Source organism: Ascaphus truei, chromosome 23, assembly GCF_040206685.1.
Source record: "Ascaphus truei isolate aAscTru1 chromosome 23, aAscTru1.hap1, whole genome shotgun sequence".
In the NCBI taxonomy this organism is placed as follows: Eukaryota; Metazoa; Chordata; class Amphibia; order Anura; family Ascaphidae; genus Ascaphus; species Ascaphus truei.
The window spans coordinates 4,209,073-4,236,304 of NC_134505.1; the positions used below are offsets into that span (position 1 = coordinate 4,209,073).

General features: G+C 50.7%; 1 protein-coding gene across 1 annotated transcript in view; it reads left to right on the plus strand.

Moving 5' to 3' along the window:
* HAP1 (huntingtin associated protein 1) overlaps positions 1-26,852 on the plus strand; it is a 44,717-nt gene extending 17,865 nt beyond the window's left edge. The window contains 19 exon segments of the mRNA XM_075580420.1: positions 3,801-4,057; positions 5,550-5,744; positions 13,437-13,513; positions 14,205-14,321; positions 14,494-14,591; positions 16,457-16,562; positions 16,674-16,752; positions 17,749-17,768; positions 17,770-17,799; positions 17,801-17,881; positions 18,419-18,493; positions 18,955-19,092; positions 19,358-19,399; positions 19,401-19,429; positions 20,868-21,101; positions 22,881-23,058; positions 23,060-23,180; positions 24,154-24,371; positions 26,489-26,852. Of these exon segments, the coding sequence (XP_075436535.1) occupies positions 3,801-4,057; positions 5,550-5,744; positions 13,437-13,513; positions 14,205-14,321; positions 14,494-14,591; positions 16,457-16,562; positions 16,674-16,752; positions 17,749-17,768; positions 17,770-17,799; positions 17,801-17,881; positions 18,419-18,493; positions 18,955-19,092; positions 19,358-19,399; positions 19,401-19,429; positions 20,868-21,101; positions 22,881-23,058; positions 23,060-23,180; positions 24,154-24,371; positions 26,489-26,710 (2,317 nt within the window). The 3' untranslated portion in view covers positions 26,711-26,852.
* Positions 26,853-27,232: the final 380 nt, after the last annotated feature.

The following is a 27,232-nucleotide window of genomic DNA, read 5'->3' on the forward strand; positions in this document are numbered from 1 at the left end:
CCGGTATACACATACACGCCCAGAGAGGTAATACCGGTATACACATACACGCCCAGAGAGGTAATACCGGTATACACATACACGCCCAGAGAGGTAATACCGGTATACACGTACACACCCAGAGAGGTAATACCGGTATACACATACACGCCCAGAGAGGTAATACCGGTATACACATACACGCCCAGAGAGGTAATACCGGTATACACATACACACCCAGAGAGGTAATACCGGTATACACATACACGCCCAGAGAGGTAATACCGGTATACACATACACGCCCAGAGAGGTAATACCGGTATACACATACACGCCCAGAGAGGTAATACCGGTATACACATACACGCCCAGAGCGGTAATACTGGTATACACATACACGCCCAGAGAGGTAATACCGGTATACACATACACGCCCAGAGAGGTAATACCGGTATACACATACACGCCCAGAGAGGTAATACCGGTATACACATACACGCCCAAAGAGGTAATACTGTTATACACGCCCAGAGAGGTAATACCGGTATACACATACACCCCCAGAGAGGTAATACCGGTATACACATACACACCCAGAGAGGTAATACCGGTATACACATACACGCCCAGAGAGGTAATACCGGTATACACATACACTCCCAGAGAGGTAATACCGGTATACACATACACGCCCAGAGAGGTAATGCCGGTATACACATACACACCCAGAGAGGTGATATAGGTATACACACACACCCAGAGAGGTAATACCGGTATACACATACACGCCCAGAGAGGTAATACCGGTATATACATACACGCCCAGAGAGGTAATACCGGTATACACATACACACCCAGAGAGGTAATACCGGTATACACATACACACCCAGAGAGGTAATACCGGTATACACATACACGCCCAGAGAGGTAATACCGGTATACACATACACGCCCAGAGAGGTAATACCGGTTTACACAGACATGTCCAGTATTACCTCTCATTTTTTACAGGTCAGTGTCCAAATACAGGACAGCCAGGATCAAACCAGACACCTGGTCACCCTAGCTACTAGGTTTGTGACCTCATGCAGATAACAAATGAGCTTTTCCAGGCAGTGTTAGGCCTTGCTGAGCAGGTGAGACCTTTGGCGGGGGTTTGCCAGCTTCAAATGCTTTGGCCAAAGAGTTTACACGACCCTCACTTCTGAAAAGAAAAAACGATAAGTATTTAGCTATATAGTTTGTCGTGTTGGCTGTAGCACTGGGGCGTTTTGTCTTTAGATGTAGACGTGATGCATTAGTTGGAACTGTCACATTGCACCTTACTCGGTGCCGGAGAAGACAAAGCTCCGGATATATTATACACAACACGGACATATCACTGTCTGACACAGCTAGGACTTATAGTCCCGTGTTGTCTCTGTGTGATCAGTTTCCCTTAACATCCATTATCTTCTGCGTTCCTTTGGGATAATGTGTATAAAGGGGCCTTCTTCTTTCCTTTTGTATCCACTGTCTACAGCTAGTACCTAAATCATGTATTTGGCGCCTGAGAAGGGGCCGTTGAGGGAGGGCGTTTCATTCACTGGAGATTTACTGCCATTCGGTCGCCCTTCTTGACCTCCCATATGGTCCAGCCTCATACTGAACATGAACCCCTCTTGTGCAGGAATGCAACACACCAGGTCATACTCGGTCTCAGTTATGGGGGGTTCAAAGTAACATGGTCCTGTGCGTTTTTCCCTTGCTGTTTGCCAAATTGATTTATATATCGATAAAGATGTGCTAATATACAAGTTATTTGAATGTTTGGGGTAGAATATGGCTATTGAACTGATTTTGTATCCCGGTTTATCTTTAAAACTCACACCAGATTTGCGTGAATGGGAAAATGACAACAAGGGCTTGAGCCCAAAATGACATTCAATGGGACGATTGTTATCTTGGGGAGTGTGACACAAATGAGGTTGTGTTGAGAGACTGGGCAGGAGTTGGGTGGACTTCAAGAAAGTGAGACCAAGTCCTTGAGTTTGTCTTAATGAGTGACATGGCATTTTCTATGGGTGAAACTCATTCGTAATGAGTAAGACGTGTCTTCCAATGGGTAAAACTGACTCCTAATGTGTAAGAAGTATCTTCCAATGGGTGAAACGCACTCCTAATGAGTAAGAAGTATCTTCCAATGGGTGAAACGCACTCCTAATGAGTAAGAAGTATCTTCCAATGGGTGAAACTCACTCCTAATGAGTAAGACGTGTCTTCCAATGGGTAAAACTCACTCCTAATGTGTAAGATGTGTCTTCCAATGGGTGAAACGCACTCCTAATGAGTAAGAAGTATCTTCCAATGGGTGAAACTCACTCCTAATGAGTAAGACGTGTCTTCCAATGGGTGAAACGCACTCCTAATGTGTAAGACGCGTCTTCCAATGGGTGAAACTCATTCCTAATGAGTAAGAAGTGTCTTCCAATTGTAAAACTCACTCCTAATGTGTAAGACGTGTCTTCCAATGTGTGAACCTCACTCCTAATGAGTAAGACGTGTCTTCCAATGGGTGAACCTCACTCCTAATGAGTAAGACGCGTCTTCCAATGGGTGAAACTCACTCCTAATGAGTAAGAAGTATCTTCCAGTGGGTGAAACTCACTCCTAATGAGTAAGACGTGTCTTCCAATGGGTGAAACTCGCTCCTAATGAGTAAGACGTGTCTTCCAATGGGTGAACCTCACTCCTAATGAGTAAGACGCGTCTTCCAATGGGTGAAACTCACTCCTAATGAGTAAGAAGTATCTTCCAATGGGTGAAACTCACTCCTAATGAGTAAGACGTGTCTTCCAATGGGTGAAACTCATTCCTAATGAGTAAGAAGTGTCTTCCAATGGGTGAAACGTACTCCTAATGAGTAAGATGTGTCTTCCAATGGGTGAAACTCACTCCTAATGAGTAAGACGCGTCTTCCAATGGGTGAAACTCACTCCTAATGAGTAAGAAGTATCTTCCAATGGGTGAAACTCACTCCTAATGAGTAAGACGTGTCTTTCAATGGGTGAAACTCACTCCTAATGAGTAAGAAGTATCTTCCAATGGGTGCAACGCACTCCTAATGTGTAAGACGTGTCTTCCAATGGGTGAAACTCACTCCTAATGAGTAAGAAGTATCTTCCAATGGGTGAAACTCACTTCTAATGAGTAAGATGCGTCTTCCAATGGGTGAAACTCACTCCTAATGAGTAAGACGTGTATTCCAATGGGTGAAACGCACTCCTAATGAGTAAGACGTGTCTTCCAATGGGTGAAACTCACTCCTAATGTGTAAGACGTGTCTTCCAATGGGTGAAACTCACTCCTAATGAGTAAGACGCGTCTTCCAATGGGTGAAACTCACTCCGAGTAAGACGCGTCTTCCAATGGGTGAAACTCACACCTAATGAGTAAGATGTGTCTTCCAATGGGTGAAACTCACTCCTAATGAGTAAGAAGTATCTTCCAATGGGTGAAACTCACTCCTAATGAGTTAGACGCGTCTTCCAATGGGTGAAACTCACTCCTAATGAGTAAGAAGTATCTTCCAATGGGTGAAACTCACTCCTAATGAGTAAGACGTGTCTTCCAATGGGTGAAACTCACTCCTAATGAGTAAGACGTGTCTTCCAATCTGTGACACTCACTCTGTAATAGTGCCAGTTGACGGGCTTGTTGAGGAACGTTACGTACAGTGCCAGTGACTGATCACATACATATTCGGTTGGTATGAGATCTTTGCCCACAAGAGTTCACAGTGGACATCCTGATGTGATTTTGTGCTGTTTCTTTGCAGGGGCATCACTGTTAGCCTCGCTGAGGGACACCCTGCACCCATATCCTCAGTGCATGGCAGCCTGCTCCTCCCACTGACTCCTGCCAAACTGGACCCCTCCGTACCCCATGCGGAGGCACCGTCGGCCAGTATCCTACAAGCGTACCCCGCTGACCATCACCCGCCTGCCTGCCTCCCCACCGCCCAGGGCAATGCGACACCTAGGACATCGTCAGTGGGCAAGGATGCCAACCGCAGGGATGCTTCCACCATCACAGGTGGGTACCAGAGACGGTAACAAGCTGGCACTGCCAACTCCGTGATACCAAGCTATCCCCTTCAGTGCTAGAAGCTGACAGCCCCCCCCAACCCTTGTTAAGAAACTCGCCTTGTGTGTTCACCCCCCCCCCCCATCTTCTAGATGGTAAGCTCCTTGAGACAGGAGCCTCTATTCTCCTTCCGTCCTACTGTCTCAGAGATATATATATATCACCAGCTCAGCTCTGGTGTTCCGCCGAGCACGAATCGCCTCGTACCTCCTCCCTATTGGAAATCACCTCGCGATGCTAGGGAGGGGCCTCCGTCACTTCGTACAGGGGGTTTGTATTGGGGAATGGGCAAGAAGTAACTCCAGACACTTCGAATTCCTTCAAACCTGTATTGTAAAGTTAAACAATACTATGTACAAAAAGGTATGCTCAAAGCACCCTACGCGTTTTGCCTTCACCAGACTTCATCAGGGGTATATGATACCTCATCAAATATATATGATATATGGTACATATACCCCTGATGAAGTCTGGTAAAGACGAAACGCGTAGGGTGCTTTGAGTATACCCTTTTGTGCATAGTAAATACGCAGAGTGGTATAATGACACGCAGAGCGGTATAATAACACGCAGAGCGGTATAATAACACGCAGAGTGGTATAATAACACGCAGAGCGGAATAATAACACGCAGAGCAGTATAATTATTATTACACGCAGAGCGGTATAATAACACGCAGAGCGGTATAATAACACGCAGAGCGGTATAATAACACGCAGAGCGGTATAATAACACGCAGAGCGGTATAATTACACGCAGAGCGGTATAATTACACGCAGAGCGGTATAATTACACGCAGGGCGGTATAACAACACGCAGAGCGGTATAACAACACGCAGAGCGGTTTAACTACACGCAGAGCGGTATAACAACACGCAGAGCGGTATAACAACACGCAGAGCGGTATAACAACACGCAGAGCGGTATAACAACACGCAGGGCGGTATAATAACACGCAGAGCGGTATAATAACACGCAGAGCGGTATAATAACACGCAGAGCGGTATAACAACACGCAGAGCGGTATAATAAGACGCAGAGCGGTATAATTACACGCAGAGCGGTATAATTACACGCAGAGCGGTATAATTACACGCAGAGCGGTATAATAACACGCAGAGCGGTATAATAACACGCAGAGCGGTATAATAACACGCAGAGCGGTATAATTACACGCAGAGCGGTATAATTACACGCAGAGCGGTATAATTACACGCAGAGCGGTATAATTACACGCAGAGCGGTATAATTACACACAGAGCGGTATAATAACACGCAGGGCGGTATAACAACACGCAGAGCGGTATAACAACACGCAGAGCGATGGTAAAAGGGCTGAAACTACGTCGCCCCAACCCTCTGGCACTGACGCGCCTCAGCCCGGCTGAGCCCTCCCACCCCTACCCCCTTCTTGGTTAACCCTTTCTCTCCCTCCCCGCAGAGGTGTGCAGCGGGGCGGACGTCCCCGAGGTGGAGATTATCAGCCTGCTGCAGGATCAGCTCCCGCGTTACGCCCTGCGCGCCGACGCCGCGTTTGGCTACGAGCACGACGACTGGTTACGAACCCCCCTGCTGCCCCCCGACCTGCCCTTCAACCTCACCCCGCTGCAGATAGAGGAGACCCTCAAGTATTTCCGTGAGTTCCATGGGGGGGGCCCCAAGGGGGGGGGGGTTCCGTCTGGCTGGGACGGGGGAGGTAAGAGCAGGGGGCTCACTTGGGAATGAGAGTTGGGACTTATAATGAGGGGGGGATTCCATTGACGTCTATGGGAACAAGTTAAGGGGGTGATCCTATTATTGACTATTGGGGCAACTGATGTGTGTGAGAGGGGGATCCTATTAATGTCTATGGGGTAACTGGGTGTGTAAGAGGGGGATCCTATTAATGTGTATGGGGGTAACTGGGTGTGTAAGAGGGGGATCCTATTAATGTGTATGGGGGTAACTGGGTGTGTAAGAGGGGGATCCTATTAATGTGTATGGGGGTAACTGGGTGTGTAAGAGGGGGATCCTATTAATGTCTATGGGGGTAACTGGGTGTGTGAGAGGGGGATCCTATTAATGTGTATGGGGGTAACCGGGTGTGTAAGAGGGGGATCCTATTATTGACTATTGGGGCAACTGATGTGTGTAAGAGGGGGATCCTATTAATGTCTATGGGGGTAACCGGGTGTGTAAGAGGGGGATCCTATTAATGTCTAGGGGGGTAACTGGGTGTGTAAGAGGGGGATCCTATTAATGTGTATGGGGGTAACTGGGTGTGTAAGAGGGGGATCCTATTAATGTGTATGGGGGTAACTGGGTGTGTAAGAGGGGGATCCTATTAATGTCTATGGGGGTAACTGGGTGTGTGAGAGGGGGATCCTATTAATGTCTATGGGGGTAACTGGGTGTGTAAGAGGGGGATCCTATTAATGTCTATGGGGGTAACTGGGTGTGTAAGAGGGTGATCCTATTAATGTGTATGGGGGTAACTGGGTGTGTAAGAGGGGGATCCTATTAATGTCTATGGGGGTAACTGGGTGTGTAAGAGGGGGATCCTATTAATGTCTATGGGGGTAACTGGGTGTGTAAGAGGGGGATCCTATTAATGTCTATGGGGGTAACTGGGTGTGTAAGAGGGGGATCCTATTAATGTCTATGGGGGTAACCGGGTGTGTAAGAGGGGGATCCTATTAATGTCTAGGGGGGTAACTGGGTGTGTAAGAGGGGGATCCTATTAATGTGTATGGGGGTAACTGGGTGTGTAAGAGGGGGATCCTATTAATGTCTATGGGGGTAACTGGGTGTGTAAGAGGGGGATCCTATTAATGTCTATGGGGGTAACTGGGTGTGTAAGAGGGGGATCCTATTAATGTCTATGGGGGTAACTGGGTGTGTAAGAGGGGGATCCTATTAATGTCTATGGGGGTAACTGGGTGTGTAAGAGGGGGATCCTATTAATGTCTAGGGGGGTAACTGGGTGTGTAAGAGGGGGATCCTATTAATGTGTATGGGGGTAACTGGGTGTGTAAGAGGGGGATCCTATTAATGTCTATGGGGGTAACTGGGTGTGTAAGAGGGGGATCCTATTAATGTCTATGGGGGTAACTGGGTGTGTAAGAGGGGGATCCTATTAATGTCTATGGGGGTAACTGGGTGTGTAAGAGGGGGATCCTATTAATGTCTATGGGGGTAACTGGGTGTGTAAGAGGGGGATCCTATTAATGTCTATGGGGGTAACTGGGTGTGTAAGAGGGGGTCCTATTACTGTCTATCGGGGTAACTGGGTGTGTAAGAGGGGGATCCTAATTAGCTCTATGGGGGAAAGTGATGTGTATCAGAGGGTGATCCCATTGAAGACTGTGGGAACACGTAATATGTTTTAAAAGGGGGATTCTATGGAAGTATATGAGGGAAATGGGTGTGTGTAAGAGGCTGATCCTATTAATGTGTATGAGGGTAATGGATGTATGTAAGAGGGTGATCCTATTAAAGTGTATGGGGGTAATGGATGTATGTAAGAGGGTGATCCTATTAAAGTGTATGGGGGTAATGGATGTATGTAAGAGGGTGATCCTATTAAAGTGTATGAGGGTAATGGATGTGTGTAAGATATTGATCCTATTAAAGTGTATGAGGGTAATGGATGTGTGTAAGATATTGATCCTATTAAAGTGTATGGGGGTAATGGATGTGTGTAAGAGGGTGATCCTATTAAAGTGTATGAGGGTAACTGATGTGTGTAAGATATTGATCCTATTAAAGTGTATGAGGGGAATGGATGTGTGTAAGATATTGATCCTATTAAAGTGTAAGGGGGTAATGGATGTATGTAAGAGGGTGATCCTATTAAAGTGTATGAGGGTAATGGATGTGTGTAAGATATTGATCCTATTGATGACTATGGGGTAACTGATGTGCCTAGGATGGTGATCCCATTAAAGTTTATGGCAGACTCCTTCTGCAGCAACAGGTAACCTGTTGGAGGAGGCAGTGTTATTTTGGCCAGTATACCTGGGAGGGGGGGGGGTTTTGAAGGGAGTGTTGGGGGCGTTCTGGGGGGGGTGCTGAGGGGGGTGCTGGTAGGCAGTTTGGCGATGTACTTGGGGGGAGTGTTGGGGCGTGCTGGGGGGGTAGGTGTTTGAGTCTCCAGGTGTGTGTGTGTGTGTGTGTGTGTGTACACGTTCCTTGTATTTATTGCCAACACATGAGGTTACCGGGCATTGTGAACAGGACACACCTTGCAGCCGATCGGCTGCCCGGGCGTTTGTGCGGTCTGCGGACTTTGCTCCCGTTCTGCACGAAACCAGAGCGCTCGCCCCCCCGCGACACCTTCTGCGTTTCTACCCCATCCGGCTCCATGGCATGAGACCTAAATTAGATGGTAAGCTCTTTGGCCGGGACTGCAGCCGCAAAATTCTCTGAGCGCGTGTAAGAAAAACGCACGCGCGGCACGAGTGTGTAAGACAAAGGTGTGCACCGCGGGGTCAACACCTTCTCCTGGCGGGCGACCCCGTGGCAGTGAAAGGGTGTCTGCAGAAGGATGTCTCGGCTGGATTCCCGAGTGACGCATTCTCGGCGCGGCTGTGCCGAGCGGCACGTCGCCCCGTAGTTACCCGGAGCAAATATCTCCATCAGCAGCACTCTGCATGACGATGGTGTGGCCTGGAGCAAAGGCTTCTGGGAATTTTCATTCCGATGGTGGGGGCTCGCTCTGCCTCAGCTGGTTTTTTTCCACGACCCCCAAAGCTGCTCGGCTCCCCTGAGGGGTCTGCCAAGGCGGAAAGCGTTAAAAGATGGTGGGACAAACTGCTTACACTCCTCTTCCGGAGCCACTAAACATAAGTTTGGGGGTTGGGGGGGGGGGGGAAGAAAGGTGTTAGGTGACCGAGTGCTTTCACATTATTAGGCAGGGGGAGGGCGCTGATATTGGGCAGTGTTCAGTCCCCCCCTGTCTGGTCTCTGCGCTGTGCTCGGCCGACGTTGCGTTCTAAGCCGCGCTGTGTTAATGAAACATGGCAGACTCGCCCACCCGTGTTTTAATTGCAAGTGACGGCGTCCCCTCGCCCCAGACTGCCGCCGCTCGCTCCGAGTTAACACTTGCCGCGCCGGTTAAGTCCTAATTAACCCCTTCCACAGGCAAGACCCGAAATAGCCCTGTTGCTATCCTGGACCCTCTAGCAGAGAAGGGGCCAAACAAGTGTGTGTGTGTGTGTGGTGTGTGGTGTGTGGTGTGTGTGTGTGGTGTGTGTGGTGTGTGTGGTGTGTGTGGTGTGTGTGGTGTGTGTGGTGTGTGTGGTGTGTGTGGTGTGTGTGGTGTGTGTGGTGTGTGTGGTGTGTGTGGTGTGTGTGTGGTGTGTGTGGTGTGTGTGTGGTGTGTGTGTGGTGTGTGTGTGGTGTGTGTGTGGTGTGTGTGGTGTGTGTGGTGTGTGTGGTGTGTGTGTATTGTGCCCCCTGCTGGCTGCACTGATAGGAACAGGTGAAATGATGATTTGCCAGAGCCCTGTGGAGCATACCACCCCCCTGGGAACGCGGGGGGGGGGGGGGGTGGGAGGGGCGCATCACTCTACATTAATCTCTATCTACTGACAAACACTGCTCAGAAGACCACCCACAAACACTAGCGCAGCAGCAGAGGGGGCGGCTGTTCTCCGTCGCATCTGAAAAGGGCAACGCGCTTTAATTTGGACTGAACAGTTCAGAGTTTGTGCCTCTCCCCTTCCCCCCCTTTCTTTGCCGCAGTAGGAACTTCCAGGCCAGGTGTACAGTATGCTCAGAGCTACCAAGGTATAAATAGGGATTCACAGAGCAGGCTGGACAGCAACAGTCGGGGCGGCGCAATACAAGGTTCACCACCATCTCCCCCACACCACCGTCTCCCCATCTCTTCATGTCAAGCAGTTGGGAGCACCAGGATATGAGCAGTGTTGGGACCTGCCTTGTCTTCGGGTCCATCTGCCCCATCGACATCCAGTTAGGCGTTCACATACCCCACTGATTTGGGGCAATTCTTTTTTTTCTTTTTCTGGAAGTTGGGGGGGGTGAACCAGTGTAGGGTTTTGGGGGTCGGTCGGTCAGCCATGGAGTTCTGTAGCAGCCCCTCCACTTCCGACAACGAAGGCGACGGGAACGCCGTCTCGGAAACCGACTCCGAGTCCGTCGCCGACGACTTGGAAGAAGGTAAGGTAGATGGGTGGCAAGGATATAGCGACTACGGAGGTGAATGGAGGGGGGTGGGATCCTGACCTATGTCATCCATTTGGTACCTGGCAGTGGGAAACGTTCGGAAACTCGCCACACCAAACTCCCACTTCAAAGGCAACCCTGCGCTTATACAGCGGAAGGCAACGGAGATAGGAAAACAGCCATTTATATTAATTATCCCCGCACTTTTGCCATTCCTTCTGCCCATTGCAGCTCAGTCGATGGTAAGCTCTTGAGGGCGAGAGACCCCCTGCTCGCCCCGGTTTACGTGTGTGTGTGTTTATGGCTGGAGTGTAAGCTCCTGGGGGTGCGGCTGCCCCAGTTTTGAGGTGTATATTTACGTGGTGAACCCGCAGTCACCGCATGGTGTTGTGTATAAGTGCCAGGCGGTTGGTGAGGCTGGGTCGGCTGCTTGTCTGTCTTCTGCAGCTGAGACTCTCCGAGTTCTTTAGCCGATGGCTGCTGCCGGTGTGTGTGTGTGTTTGATTGCTCTGGTTTCCATGTTCATTGGTGGTCTTCCCGGCTAAACACCATCTCCCCGCCCGGTCTGTTTGTGTGGCCTGAGATTGCACCAGTGTGGGATCCAGTTGATTTAGATTGTAAGCCCCTGTGATCTCCTTAACTGTTCTGGCTGCATAGGTGTGTGTGTGTATGTGTATGTGCATATATATATATATATATATATATATATATATATATACAGTGTTCGACAAACCTATACATTTGCTCGCCCCGGGCGAGTGGATTTAACCCCCGGGCGAGTAAATATTGGCCCAAGCAGCACACGTTTGGTACTAGGTGGCGAGTAGATTTTTTTGTGTGGCGAGTAGATTTTTTGGTGATTTGTCAACCACTGTATATTTGTGTATGTATGTATGTATATGTATGTATATGTGTATATATATATGTGTGTTTGTGTGTATGTGCATATATATATATATATGTATGTATGTATGTATATGTGTATATATATATATGTGTGTATGTATGTATATGTGTGTGTATATATATATATATATATATATATGTGTGTGTGTGTGTATACACACAAACACACACTAGTTGTATGACTTTGTAATAAATTATCCATTATACTGTGTGCTGTGCCATGTAGGTGCCATGTACATAGGATATTTCATGCTAATTGGTTGTTTAGATTTTGGGTGTGCAACGAAAATCAGCGAGGACACATTGTTTCTGTACATGGGATCCCCCTGAGAGTCCGGGGGGGACGATTCATTTCTCCTAGATGGGATCCCCTGAGAGTCTGGGGGACAAATTATTTCTCCTAGATGGGATCCCTTGAGAATCTAGGCCCTAGACTCTCAGGGGATCCCATCTAGGAGAAATTAGTCACCCCCCTAGACTCTAGGGGGATGGTTAATTTCTCCTAGATGGGATCCCCTGAGAGTCTAGGGGGGCAAATGATTTCTTGTACAGGCAATCCTATGAAAGGCTATTAATTTCGGTTTGTAAAGCCTCTTTTAACCCCACGTGGAGGGCCGCGCATTGTAAGGCATTTGCGATTTCATTGGCTTTGGCCAACCTGGGGCTTATCCCATATGCAATCGAAAGACGGGGGCATTTGTCTACCTTGCCCTTTGGGGCGAGTGTCCCGGTCATGGGAGTAACTGAAACGTGAAGGGCGCCAGACATTGTTTTTCAGACTGGGGGGCGGGTGGGGGGGTTGAGACTCCCCCGGGGGTTGGATTGGACGCCTGGGGAATTCACGCCTGAGACCTCTCGGTACAATGGGCAGTCTTGGCATCTCGATGTCCCTCCAATGGGCGCCAGAGCAGTTGGCAGGTAACGGGAGCCGGCTTGGGGACCCGCTCTTACCTCCGATGGGTCGTTGTGCCAAGCTCCACGACTTGTTGTTTGCTTTCTGAGAGCTACCACGTCTGGCTTTACGTGACATTCTCGTGGCTTACACGCTTACATCGGTTTTGAATCCGTGTTCATATGGTTTCCCGAGAAACTGTGGTCAAAAGGACTCGACTACTGCACTCAAGCACAGTGCTACCACGTTTCAAACACGTATACCCCTTCAAAGAAGGAGGTGTGAGCATCGTCAGGCCCTGGAAGATACATTAAAGATGGCGGATGCTTTGTTTATTCTTATCTCTGGAGTCCTGTGTGGACTTTTGCTTAAATCCCCCTCGCAGAGCCCTCTGCGTTTCTCTCCCCTCACTTTCCCCCGGAGCGCATGTCCAATGTTTGCTGTCGTCATGCCCCAATTATTCCCAATTAGTGTCCCAGTCATCTGAGGACGACCTTCCACCCTTCCCCTCCCCCCCTCGCAGAGCTCCGTGGTGAAGCCCGCCTGAGGGTCCTGGGGGAAGGAATGGAAGACGCCAATCCTAGAGAGGGGGGGGGGGGGGCGAGCACTTCGGACGTGACCAGATGCACGTAGCGCCAGTGGGCAATGGCTGGGATTTCCCAGGATGCACTGGGACAACTGAACCAGAAAGGGGATACCGGCTTCTTATTCCGAAGCCTCTATTAATATTTGTTAATAAAATGAGCTCGGGGGGGTAGGAGGGGGGAACGTGATATTTAATTATTAGTATTTTGCTTTCCTGTGCGTCTCTCCAAGACTTGCGCCTAAATAGACCTGTCTGTTGTACGCTTTGCATGTTGGCTTATTTCTATTGGCACGCCGCCCATTCCTAAACTCGGGGCCACTTTCAAAATGGCCGCCGTTTCCCTAACGACAAAAAAAACCCACCATGTATTTTGGGATATCCTCTTTCGCAATGGAAGTGCCCTCTTCTCTCTTCTGCCGGGTCCTCCAACAAGGAGAGCCAGGGACATCTTCTGCTTGGTAGGTTTCCTGCCCAAAACAGGGTTGTTTATTACAATTCTGAGGCTGGTTGTACAATATATTGTAGATCCCCCCCCTATAGTCCTATATTAGTGGGTATAGTGACCCGGGTCACTCGTAGCTGGTAACAGCCCCTCCTTCAACCATCTTGTCTGTAGCAGACGCCAGACAGGCGCCTGAAGCCTTTAATCTGTAGGGTAGGAGTCAACGTCCCAGTCTGTGACCTCATGTTCCGCTCTCTCTCTCTCTCTCTCTCTCTCTTTCTCTCTCTCTCTCTCTCTCTCTCTCTGTCTCTCTCTCTCTCTCTCTCTCTTCCAGTCTTATGTTCCGAGCGGCTGGGCCGAGTCACCAAGACCTACCGGGACATCGACGCGCTCACCAGTCTGCTGGAAGAGGTGAGAGTTTGTGTTTTGTATCTCCGCGGGGAAAGGGGACGTCCACGTACTGGAGACTTGTTCGGAAGAACGGCTACTGCGATGGTGCGTGGTCTGGGGCTGGGGGCAGCTACAGTCTTCAAGGGGTCACCAACAAGTCAGGTGGCTCAGTCAGTCCTTGCTTCAGCACAGGTGGCGCAATCCGTGGCTCAGTCTCCGACTGAGCCGCGGATTGCGCCACCTGTGCCGAAGCAGGGGCGTCCTGGAAATCCTGACCTGTTGGTGGCCCTTGACGACCGAAGTTGGCCCAGCGTAAGACTGTACCAGGGAAAGACCAGAGAGCTTATTTTTTTAACGGATTCCTTTGGAGGTTGAATATTATTATTGTCGATTTTATATGCGAAGCGCCAACATATTCCGTGGCGTGGTACAAATGGGGGGGGTACAGAGTTGCGTATATTACACGAACAGTTACAAGAGAGGACACGCATGAGCACGCAGATACAGAGAGCTAATGAGGGCGCCGATCCTCAGAGCTTACACTCTTGAGGGAGTGAGGGATACTGTTGGACACAGCTCGTCCCAATGGGGTTGGAGGTTGAGTTGGGTGTTGGATGTAGGGCAGGTAGTCTTCCCTTGGAAGAGAGTACTTCCTGTGTTTTGTGTGTTGAGTACAACCCCCCCCCCCCCCTCATGTGCAACCCCTCTTTAGAAAGAGAAAGATCTGGAGCTAGCGGCTCGTATTGGACAGTCGCTGCTGAAGCAGAACCGAGCCCTGAGCGAGAGGAACGGGTTTTTGGAAGAGCAGGTGGAAAACGCTACAGAAGAGGTAAAAAAAAAATAACACAAGGTGGGATTTCCTAAACCCGTCTGGTGGGATCTCCGTCCCCAACCTGGAATCCAGAGGAGACGGGTGGACCCCGGGGCTGGCAGGACACACGTGTAGGGTCCCCTTTCTTGTAGGGTCCGTGTGTGTGTGTGATCAGTGTGTCTCTCTTCAGGTTTCCCAGCTCCGTCATGAGGTCTCCATGCGGGAGGACCTGCTTCATCTGTACACAAGCAGCACGGAGAGCGAGCCCGTCTCTACAACCTCCGTCCCGTGAGTATGCAGGGGGCATGTACCTTACACTGTGACGGCTCACGTGTGTGCAGAACTCAGATACAATGTATTAGGGCACTCGGTGAGTGCAGAACTCAGATACAATGTATTAGGACACTCGGTGAGTGCAGAACTCAGATACAATGTATTAGGGCACTCGGTGAGTGCAGAACTCGGATACAATGTATTAGGACACTCGGTGAGTGCAGAACTCAGATACAATGTATTAGGACACTCGGTGAGTGCAGAACTCGGATACAATGTATTAGGGCACTCGGTGAGTGCAGAACTCAGATACAATGTATTAGGGACACTCGGTGAGTGCAGAACTCAGATACAATGTATTAGGGCACTCGGTGAGTGCAGAACTCAGATACAATGTATTAGGACACTCGGTGAGTGCAGAACTCAGATACAATGTATTAGGGCACTCGGTGAGTGCAGAACTCAGATACAATGTATTAGGACACTCGGTGAGTGCAGAACTCAGATACAATGTATTAGGACACTCGGTGAGTGCAGAACTCAGATACAATGCATTAGGGCACTCGGTTGAGTGCAGAACTCAGATACAATGTATTAGGACACTCGGTGAGTGCAGAACTCAGATACAATGTATTAGGACACTCGGTGAGTGCAGAACTCAGATACAATGTATTAGGGCACCTCGGTGAGTGCAGAAATCAGATACAATGTATTAGGACACTCGGTGAGTGCAGAACTCAGATACAATGTATTAGGACACTCGGTGAGTGCAGAACTCAGATACAATGTATTAGGGCACTCGGTGAGTGCAGAACTCAGATACAATGTATTAGGACACTCGGAGAGTGCAGAACTCTGATACAATGTATTAGGACACTCGGTGAGTGCAGAACTCAGATACAATGTATTAGGGCACTCGGTGAGTGCAGAACTCAGATATAATGTATTAGGACACTCGGTGAGCGCAGAACTCAGATACAATGTATTAGGACACTCGGTGAGTGCAGAACTCAGATACAATGTATTAGGACACTCGATGAGTGCAGAACTCAGATACAATGTATTAGGCACTCGGTGAGTGCAGAACTCAGATACAATGTATTAGACACTCGGTGAGTGCAGAACTCAGATACAAAGTATTAGGGCACTCGGTGAGTGCAGAACTCAGATACAATGTATTAGGACACTCGGTGAGTGCAGAAATCAGATACAATGTATTAGGACACTCGGTGAGTGCAGAACTCAGATACAATGTATTAGGACACTCGGTGAGTGCAGAACTCAGATACAATGTATTAGGACACTCGGTGAGTGCAGAACTCAGATACAATGTATTAGGGCACTCGGTGAGTGCAGAACTCAGATACAATGTATTAGGACACTCGGTGAGTGCAGAACTCAGATAGAATGTATTAGGACACTCGGTGAGTGCAGAACTCAGATGCAATGTATTAGGGCACTCGGTGAGTGCAGAACTCAGATGCAATGTATTAGGGCACTCGGTGAGTGCAGAACTCAGATACAATGTATTAGGACACTCGGTGAGTGCAGAACTCAGATACAATGTATTAGGGCACTCGGTGAGTGCAGAACTCAGATACAATGTATTAGGGCACTCGGTGAGTGCAGAACTCAGATACAATGTATTAGGACACTCGGTGAGTGCAGAACTCATACAGATACAATGTATTAGGACACCCTCGGTGAGTACAGTACTCATACAGATACAATGTATTAGGATAACCAGTGAGTGCAGAACTCAGATACAATGTATCCTAACACCCATTGAATAAACACTACATTCTCGGATACCTTATCATTGGCTCATCCCATCATTGGTCGTTTCCTTCTCTCCGACGACCTTCTCTGCCCTCCGATAGGCTGCGTCGCAACAAGTCGTCCTTCTGTCTGCAGCACGGCCAGCTGGACACCCTGCAGCAGAAGCTCAGCTCCCTGGAGGAGGAGAACCAGAAACTGAGGAGTGAGGTGAGGAACGTTCTGAGTCTCCTCCTGGAGGATCCCAGATCTTCACCGCTGAAACCCCCTGACCTTCGTCCGCGGCCCGGCCCCCCCCGTAATCCCGTCCTCTCTTCCCAGGCTGACCACCTTCTCACCGAGACCATCCAGTATGAGGACCGGGAGGGCGCTCTGATGCTAGATTGTGTGGAGCAGTTCTGTGAGTGTCCAGAGATCAGAACCCTTCTCTTTTATACCGCGTCACATCAATACTTTGTGACCCAACTGGCAGAGGTGGAACTAGATATTTTGGCGCCTGGGGCAAGTTCCACCAACTGCCCCCCCCCCCCCTCCCCAACTATAGAACCCTCTCTCTTCTCCTTTTCCCCATTCTCCCTCTTCCTCCCTTTACTTTCTCTCCCCCCGTTCCCTTTTCTCTCTCTCCCCCCCTTTTCTGTCTCCCCCCCTTTCTCTCTCCCTCCTTCTCTCTCCCCCCTCCCTCCTTCTCTCTCCCCCTCCCTCTCTCCCTCCCTCCTTCTCCCTCCCTCCATCCTTCTCTCTCGCTCCCTCCCCTCCTGCCTCTCTCTCTCGCCTCCCTCCCTCCCGCCTTCTCTCTCTCCCTCCCTCCCTCCTCTCTCTCTCTCCCTCCCTCCTTTCTCTCTCTCTCCCCTCCCTCCTCTCTCTCTCCCTCCCTCCCTCCTTCTCTCTCTCCCTCCCTTCCTTCTCTCTCTCCCCCCCCCTTCTCTCTCTCCCTCCCTCTTCCCTCTCTCCCTCTCCCCCCTTCCTTCCTTCTCTCTCTCCCCCCCTTCTCTCTCTCTCCCTCCCTCCTCCTCTCTCTCTCTCCCCTTCTCTCCCTCCTCTCTCCCTCTCTCCCCCTTCCTTCCTTCTCTCTCCCCCCCTTCTCTCTCTCCCTCCCTCCTCTCTCTCTCTCTCTCTCTCTCTCTCTCTCTCTGTCTCTCTCTCTCTCTCTCTCTCTCTCTCTCTCTCTCTCCCTTCTCCCCCTCTCTCTCTCCCCTTCTCTCCCTCTCTCCCTCCCTTACTTCTCTCTCTCCCCCTTCTCTCCCTCCCCCCCTTCTCTCCCTCCCTCCCCCTCTCTCTCTCTCCCCTTCTCTCCCTCCCTCCTCCTCCCTCCTCTCTCCCTCCCCCTCCTTTAACGCCATTGAACGCACCGTCGCCGCCTCCGTAACCGTGGCGCGTTCTTCTTTCGCCGGTGCAGCCGAGGCCAGCCGGCAGGTGGGGGCTGTTGGCGGAGGAGCTGGCGCGGAGGCGGGAGGGACACCGCCCGGCAGCAGGAGGAAATCAGCCAGCTCCTGGCGCAGATCGTGCGGCTGCAGCAGAAGTGTCGCAGCGTGAGTGCTTTCGTCACGCGCCTTCGCACAATGCAGCGCCCCCGCCCCCGTCATGGGAGGGTCAGGGAGGAGACCTCTTCCTACTCCACTAACCCCAAAAAGTATGCACATGGCAAAGCCAGTATAACCAGCCTCCCTCTGAGACCCAGCAACAGCTGTCTGTGAGTGGGGTTCCTGCTCTACCCTTCTGTAACCAAAGGCTGTGCTGAAAAAGCTGTGTATTGCGGCAGGCAGAAGCTTATAAGGGGATCCCATGTTATAATGGACAGAAGCCAGCCGTGACACTGTGTGCTCATTTGCATGTCATTTACCCCAGAATGCCTGGCTGCAGTGGATGCACGGTACGCTAAGAGATAATGGGGAAGGGCAGGGGGCGTTTGTATCGGTGCGCTCCGTTCTCTACCGGTCACACGCGTTTCGCCTCTCTCTGCTGCAACTTGGCTCCGGGGCGTCACAGCGCAGGGGGGGGGGGGGGGGGGGGTTAACGCGCTCGTGTTCTTCCGTAACCTGCTTACTAATGAGGCTCCCCACCCTCAGTGCTCCACCGAGAACGAGGAGCTGCAGCAGAACCTGTCCGCAGCCAAAGAACTTCAACAGCAACTGAAGAGAGAGGTGAGGATGTAACCCGTGGGCACTATCCGGGCAGGCGTAGAGTTGTATGTAGATACTCGTCATCGTTCTACAGTGCAGCGTGCACTCGGATACAGTGTATAAAGGTACTCGGCATCATTTTACCGCGCGGCGTGATCATTGTCGGTGTGTCGATACTCGGCATCATTGTACAGCGTGGAGTGATCATTACCAAGTGTCAAGATACTCACCATCATTATACAGCGCGGCGTGTTTGTTATCGGTGTATAGTTAGTCGGCATCATCATCCAGTGTCCATTATCAGTGTGCGGAGATACGTAGCACAGCACGTCCCTTACATGGGGCTGGAGTGTGTAGAGATACTCGGCATCATTATAAAGCGCGGCGTGTTTGGGTTACGCGCACTTGTTTTCATGGTTCAGTGCAGGATTAATGTTAGTTAGTCACCGGCGGCGTAGCTGTAACCCTCCCCCCATCCCCAGCTGCAGGACGTGCGGGAGAAGTCTGCAGAGTACCAGGACATGCTGCAGGAGGTCCAGGAGGAGGTGAAGGAGCTCAGGAACAAGAGCCTGCCCAACAGCAGCATCAGCCGATACAGCACCTTGAACATCTTTCCCCTGGTGAGGAGGGGCAGGGGAGAGACTCGCGCGGGGGGCGGGAGGGTCAGGAGCTGCAGACGTCTCAGAGTCTTACACCTCTCTGGTTTAAATATCAGGGAGCAGGGGGGGAAAACAAGAAAGAAGTGAAAACAGACAAGATGGCGGTGGGGAGTCCTTACTTTACTTTGCCCGAATGCGCGGACCTACAAGATCTGTTCACATCCCGGCACGCTCTCTCGGAGAGGCGCCAGGCCGCGTTTAATGGACAGTTTTGGCTTTTTGGTAGGATTCCTTGGCTGCGGAGATTGAAGGCACCATGAGGAAGGGGAATGGATTTCACCGCCTCTTCCGAACTCAAGTGAGTCTCCCATCCACCGTAGCCAACCTACCGCCCACGTCCTCGTGAGTCCTGCCCTGGAGCCTCCCGAGTATCCAGATACACCAGGCTGCTGCTGACCAGAATGCACTGGGGGTTGGCGTGACTGCAGCATCCATGATGACATGGAGCCGGGCTGCCCACACTAGGTTCCCACCATCCATAATCCTTCTGCCGTACGGCATTAATCATGCCATGTTTTTCACTTTTAGTGTTTTATTTCCGAGAGTTAACCCCTATTTCGATCCTTTTGGTATCTTTTCACTTGGCCTCAAGTTCAAGTTTGAATTCCCCTTGCTGCGTGAGCAGCTCTGCTGGGCGGCTGCGCCATGGGTCCACCACCCCTTGGCGTGAAAAAGTACTTGCTCACATTTCACCTTGCTCCGCCACGCCAGCGTCGGAGAATGACCTCTATGTTCACATCAGATTGATTTGTACATGCTGGCAGGGGTCCGTTTCTCAGGCCTTGGCTGGGTGCTGGGTGGGGGGAGGCCGGGCGTGAGTGCTGGCACCAGGATAGCGCCAGGAACGTTTCTAAACAAAATGGTGCTTTATTTGACTGCCGTCAATCATGCACCACAGACATTGACGTGCAGGTTACTTGACGGGAACTCGCCCCAAACTATATAATTCTGGACTTCATCCCCCTTGTAGCTCTTACCCCCACGGTGGGGAGGTACAGCCCTTTAAACTTGTTACCCATAGTAATGGCCAAATGGGAAGGCTCTTGCATGGGAGTAATGCTCCTCTACTTGTTGAGTGGACACTCGTGGCATACACTTTAGGCTCCAGATTTAGCGACCCTGCCACTGTGTACAGCACACTTTCTCCATGCCTATTTGATCAGGATTGCACTAGGGACCACCTGATTGGGCCGGTCCCAAACATACTTCGGAGTTACTGTGCCGAGAACGTCTTGCCAAAAGCGTGCTACATCCTGATCAGTGGTGAGAACCATTGAGGTGCTTTACTACTGGCGCTTACTCAATGGGAACGTTCCTAACTGAAAACCACAAACGGTGACAGGACACCTCTTCACACCTATATACAGGACTCACAGTGAGGCCCCCAGTCAGAACTCTGAAGAACCTGCTTCTAGAACTTAGGGCAGAGCTATATATACTCTCGATTACGTCCTATAGTGACATCACTGGTCACAAGACATACAAGGGAGTGGCTACCCTTTCTGCATAGTCATGCTACATCACATGATGGCTAGGGGAGCAACCTGAGGGAGCCTATACAATTAACCCATTAAGGCCGTTAAAGCCCTTGACCGGTATAGTAGTCCCCAAAGAGGGAGCTACATTTGAGAGTTTTAATCGTGTCCCTTCTCTCCTCGATGCTGTCCAACGGGTCCTCAGGTCTCAACCACGGGTACGGGTGATGGTCCCTCTGACTCCTGATCTGTCCCCAACAGGAGCTACAAGCGCGTCTTTGAGACCGTGAAAGCGGCGAACCAGGTGGTGAGGGCCAGGTCCCGATGCCCGTCGCCGCAAAACATCCCGGGGTCTCGGGCTCCCTCACGGAGACCGTCGTCCACCCCCAGCGGTGTGGGCACCCCGCCCTTTGGCCACTACGAGTCGGAAAACGCCAGCATGGTGATGCTGGAGGAGAGGACTCTGATACCAGAACCAGAGGTGGAGAGTGCAGTGTAAGTGGGGGGGGGGGATCGTCACTAGCGGTCACATATAACCCTATAACTCCTCCTATTGCCCCATATATCCCCTCCATATAACTCCCTTCTATTACCCCCATATAACCGCTCCCTATAATCCCTTCTATTGGCCCATATAACCTCCCCTATTACGCCATATAACCCATTCCTATAGCTCTTCCTATTGCCCCATATAACTCCTATTGCTCCATATAACCCATTCCTATAGCTCTTCCTATTGCCCCATATAACTCCTCCTATTGCCCTATATATCCTCTTCCTATAACTCCTCCTATTGCCCTATATATCCCCTCCCTATAACTCCTCCTATTGCCCCATATAACCCCTCCCTATATCTTCTCCATATAACCACTTCTCCAAATCACTCCCTGGTGCAGAATAAACTATCTTAATTAATGGCTCTTAGCAAACGATCTTCTGAGCTTGTTGCATAGCTCCCTCTGTCTCTCTGAACTGGAATATACTGCACAGTAGCAGGAAATTACATATTAGATCAATGGGCTTTCAAGCTTTTTTTGGTTAAGGAAACTTATCATAGTGTTGTGAAATTCTGCGGTACCCCAACCCTCTCTAATAGCGCGCCTGAGATCAGATGCATTGTAAGGAACCCCGACCCTCTCTAATAGCGTGCCTGAGATCAGATGCATTGTAAGGAACCCCGACCCTCTCTAATAGCGCGTCTGAGATCAGATGCATTGTAAGGAACCCCAACCCTCTCTAATAGCACGTCTGAGATCAGATGCATTGTGAGGAACCCCGACCCTCTCTAATAGCGCGTCTGAGATCAGATGCATTGTAAGGAACCCCGACCTTCTCTAATAGCGCGTCTGAGATCAGATGCATTGTAAGGAACCCCAACCCTCTCTAAGAGCGCGTCTGAGATCAGGTGCATTGTAAGGAACCCCAACCCTCTCTAATAGCGCGTCTGAGATCAGATGCATTGTAAGGAACCCCGACCCTCTCTAATAGCGCGTCTGAGATCAGGTGCATTGTAAGGAACCCCAACCCTCTCTAATAGCGCGTCTGAGATCAGATGCATTGTAAGGAACCCCGACCCTCTCTAATAGCGCGTCTGAGATCAGATGCATTGTGAGGAACCCCGACCCTCTCTAATAGCGTGTCTGAGATCAGATGCATTGTAAGGAATCCCGACCTTCTCTAATAGCGCGTCTGAGATCTGATGCATTGTAAGGAACCCCAACCTCTCTAATAGCGCGTCTGAGATCAGATGCATTGTAAGGAACCCCAACCCTCTCTAATAGCGCGTCTGAGATCAGATGCATTGTAAGGAACCCCAACCCTCTCTAATAGCGCGCCTGAGATCAGATGCATTGTAAGGAACCCCAACCCTCTCTAAGAGCACGTCTGAGATCATATGCATTGTAAGGAACCCCAACCCTCTCTAAGAGCGCGTCTGAGATCAGATGCATTGTGAGGAACCCCAACCCTCTCTAATAGCGCGTCTGAGATCAGATGCATTGTAAGGAACCCCGACCCTCTCTAAGAGCGCGTCTGAGATCAGATGCATTGTAAGGAGAGACCCCAACCCTCTCTAAGAGCGCGTCTGAGATCAGATGCATTGTGAGGAACCCCAACCCTCTCTAATAGCGCGTCTGAGATCAGATGCATTGTAAGGAACCCCAACCCTCTCTAATAGCGCGCCTGAGATCATATGCATTGTAAGGAACCCCAACCCTCTCTAAGAGCGCGTCTGAGATCAGACGCATTGTAAGGAACCCCAACCCTCTCTTCCAGTGCCGCCGAGAAGATGTTGGGGACTCCCGGCACTCCGGGCAGTCACGACTTGTCCGCGGCTCTGCAGAGACTCAGCGCCCAGCGGGCGTCGCACTCCCCCGACCGCCTGTCCGAGGAGCGGGCCAGCAAGCTGCCAAGAGACGGCGACGGCTCCAGCGGCTTCCTCACCCCCCGACGGGAGCGTCCTGTCCACGGGCACCAACTACTCCGGCGTCTCGGAGGTCAGCGACAGCTCCAGCCTGTCCTTCGGCTCGCGGTCCTACCTGCCGGAGAAGCTGCAGATCGTCAAGCCCCTGGAAGGTACGAGGGTAGGACGGTGGGATCTGTAGGGTATCTCACGTAGGGCGGCACAATTTATTGATGACATCTCATAGGGGCGTTTAACCCTTTCTGCTTGTGAGTGATTGCCTTGCATGTTTTGAGTGTCCTTAACGTTAATGTGTAATGGATTATCGGTGGCCAGTCGGCATCTTCGTCGGCTGTCTTTGCCTTGTAAGAAGAAGGGATGTTTTTGCTACTGCCGGTTGTATTAAACCAGTCCCGTTAATGAGGGGCCAAAAAATAAGAGAGAACTGATTTTGTTATTTCCGTGTCTTTGAAACATAGAATTCGACGGTGGGTCAGAACCGCAGGTCCCACCGTGGCTGCTCATTTTTCTGTCCGGCTGTGAAACCTCGGACCCCTATTTAACCCTTGGGGCTTTCTGTCCGTATTTAGGATTTAGCCTTATGTGTAACCCAAGCACGATTCAATTCCTGTACTGTGTTGGCGCCGACCACCTCTGCTGAAGGCTATTCCATGAAAGCACCACCCTTTCAGTGAAGACGTACGTCCTCACATCTCCCCTGAGCATCCCAGCCTCTTATTCTAGCACTTCACTGTGCGTCATTCGCCCTCTTTGGGCACCATTCGCCCTCTTTGGGCGCCATTCACCCTCTTTGGGCGCCATTCACCCTCTTTGGGCGCCATTCGCCCTCTTTGGGTGTCATTCGCCCTCTTTGGGCATCATTCGCCCTCTTGGGGCGCCATTCGCCCTCTTGGGGCGCCATTCACACCTCTTGGGGCGCCATTCACCCTCTTGGGGCGCCATTCACCCTCTTTGGGCGTCATTCACCCTCGTTGTACCACGCCGCAGAATATGTCTGTCATAATCATTCCGCCCGCGAGATTGCTAGAAAATTACGTTTCACTTGAACCGACCCCCCTCCCCCCCCCCATCCCCCACCCCCTTCCTTATATGTTGGTCAGTGCGACTGCGTCTCTCGCCCTCCAGGTTCAGCGACCCTCCTTCACTGGCAGCAGCTGGCCAAGCCCAATATGGGGGGAATTCTGGACCCCCGGCCCGGCGTCCTCACCAAAGACTTCCAGGAGCTGGAGATTGACCAGGAGGATGTCTACAACCACAATGATTTCGAGGAGGATGACGTGGACATGACCTCATTCAAGCTGTGGCCGCCTCCACACCGTCCAAACGCAGGGAGAAGCACAACAGTGAGTGTCCTCTTTGCTGACCAAAGCCAGTGTCCCATGCGTTTACCCACCGGAAAACCAAACACAGTGCCAACTGTAAGGGCGCCCCCTTGACCCTTCATTTCACTCCCACCCAAAATCAGCGAGTCACAGCAGGAAGTGTTGACTCAACTTCCAAACTCTTCCAAAATCCCATTGGAGGTCTCCTCGGCCATCGCAGTAGAGCCTGTCCAACCTTCCATGTTGGCTCCATCTACTCTCAAGGAGAATCGCAACCATGAGTGTGCCTTTCTCTCCTACCCATCCACCCCCTTCACCGCTCTTCTCCCTCTCATCCACCCCATCCGAAGTCACCTAGACCAGAGAGGTTCTCACCTCCAGTTCTGCACGTCCCACCAACAGGTCAGGTTTTAAGCATGTCCCCGCTTCAGCGCAGGTGGCTCAATCGGCTGAGCCTCGGATTGAGCCAACTGTGCTGGGGCCTGATTGAGCCACCTGTGCTGAAGCAGACTTGAGAACTGGAGTTGAGACGCCCTGACCTAGACCATCCACTGTATCTCCTCACCCACCTGCGGGCTTCTGTGTTCTAACATGCGTTGTCCATGTCCTCCTCTCCCTCCCCCGTCCCGGGGCCCTAACCCGTCGCCTCGTTGTCCGTTCCAGTGTTTCGTTCCGCTAACAACCTCCCCCCGACCCCGTCTACGTACACCATAACCACATGTCGTATGTCGAACCCGCTCCAAGACAGCACGGTGACAACCAGGTGAGTGGGGAAATCCCAAGCCTGGTCCCATCGCTCCCCCTGCTGCCCGGTAGGACTGGTCTGCTTGGGTCACATTTGCATTCCAGCCATATGTTCCATTGTAACCTCCTGTATCGGCTGTCCCTAAATGGGTTGGTGACTCTATGCTTTTTAAAGACATAAGTGGGGCCATCTCACTTTCTACATACAGACCATAATAATTGGCTTCCCTAGCAAGGTTCTTTAATCTTATTTAAGTAAACTATTTAACTACTATTAACTAACTACTTTACTGTGTAATTATTATTAATATATATATATATATTTAAATGAATACGTTTCTATTTCTGAGCCCTGTATAATTGTAACCCTTACCCGTAAATAATTTATTCTTTCCCCTTCCTCCATCTGGCTTCAGTAATTTTAAACAGAAGCATAAAAAAATAAGCCTCCCCCCTTCCTCCCCTCCTTGTGTATATACAATAGTTTCCAAAAGAGATTAGGTAAAGATCGCAAAAACCCTTTATTTGGTTTAGTTATTACAAAAATGTTTTGTTTTTTTTTGCCATCGGTTGGTTTAAAAAAAAAATTATATATATATATATATATATATATATATATATATATATACACACACACACACACACAGACGCACACACAGACGCAGACACACACGCAGACACACACGCAGACACACACGCAGACACACACGCAGACACACACGCAGACACACACGCAGACACACACGCAGACACACACGCAGACACACACGCAGACACACACGCAGACACACACGCAGACACACACACAGACACACACACAGACACACACACAGACACACACACAGACACACACACAGACACACACACAGACACACACACAGACACAGACACAGACACAGACACACACACAGACACACACACAGACACACATAGACACACACACAGACACACATAGACACACACACAGACACACATAGACACACAGACACACACACACCTGCCCAAGAGTGCTCCTGTCTGCTTTGAAGGGACGGTTTATCCTGGGACCAAAGTGAACAAATGATTTGTCGCCTATAAAGTAAATACAAAAGAAGACAGAAGTATCTGCTATGTAACTCTAAAGGGTTAAAAAAAAGACATCACCAAGCAAAGGGAAGTGTATTGCGGGGTTGAGTGGAGGACCCATATCCACCAGCGGGTACCAATTCCCTGGCAGGCCACTGTGTGGGAATGAGCCCACCTGCTGGTCTGTTGGCACTTCTAGAACTCAAGTGGTTGGGGGATGTGAGGAGCAGAGACTCGGGGGTGTTGTGCCCACCGGGTAGCCCTGCCCGACTGGTTACCCCCATCCCCTGAGCTGGTCGTAACGTGTCTAACTTCTGCTTCTCTCTTAGTCTTTGTCGTACGGTTCTTCCCTCTTGCGGGAGCTTCGAGAGCCTGAGCTCAGTCAGCCTGGAGCCCCAAAGGCAACCGCCGGAGTCCCTGGTCCCACCTGGCGTCGACCGGCCCAGCTCCGGACGCGACACTCCCATGGGACTAGTCACCTTGTTGAAGGAACACGGTATCTCCGCCAACACCGGCCCCCGCGGCAAAAGCCTCCAAGGCGGGCGAGGTAGGGCCACCCGCTCCCGACGTCCACCCCCGCATGTTTCCCATGGACTGGGCAGAACTTTCAGGAGCCTGAGCTTTGGCAGGGCCCTGGCGGACAGTACTCCTGTAAACGAGACCTCAAACTCTGCTCAGAACCGGAGCAACATCTTCAGCCTGAACCTGGTGGAACAGCTCAGGAGGCTTGGTTGGACCAGGTAGTGGAGAGAGGTATAGTCTCCTTCCAGAGGGCCACAGAGGCCAAGAAACCTAGCTAACCTCAAGCGCTCCAACTGGCCAGTTAAGTCCCTTTTCTACGCCATCTGGTTTATGCAACGTGGACATTGTCTTCAGCCAAGTGGAAGAGACCACGTCACACTGGACGGACTTTTCAGCTAGAGTCTGTCCAGGACAGACAAACAAACCGTTGTGTCTAAACACCACAGGACCTCATTGTTTCTTTAATGTGTGTCTCTTGGGTGACAAAGACGATGGTGGAGGGTAGAGGATGTCAGTGTTGGGTAGCCGATGGTGACCGTTTTGGCGACCCC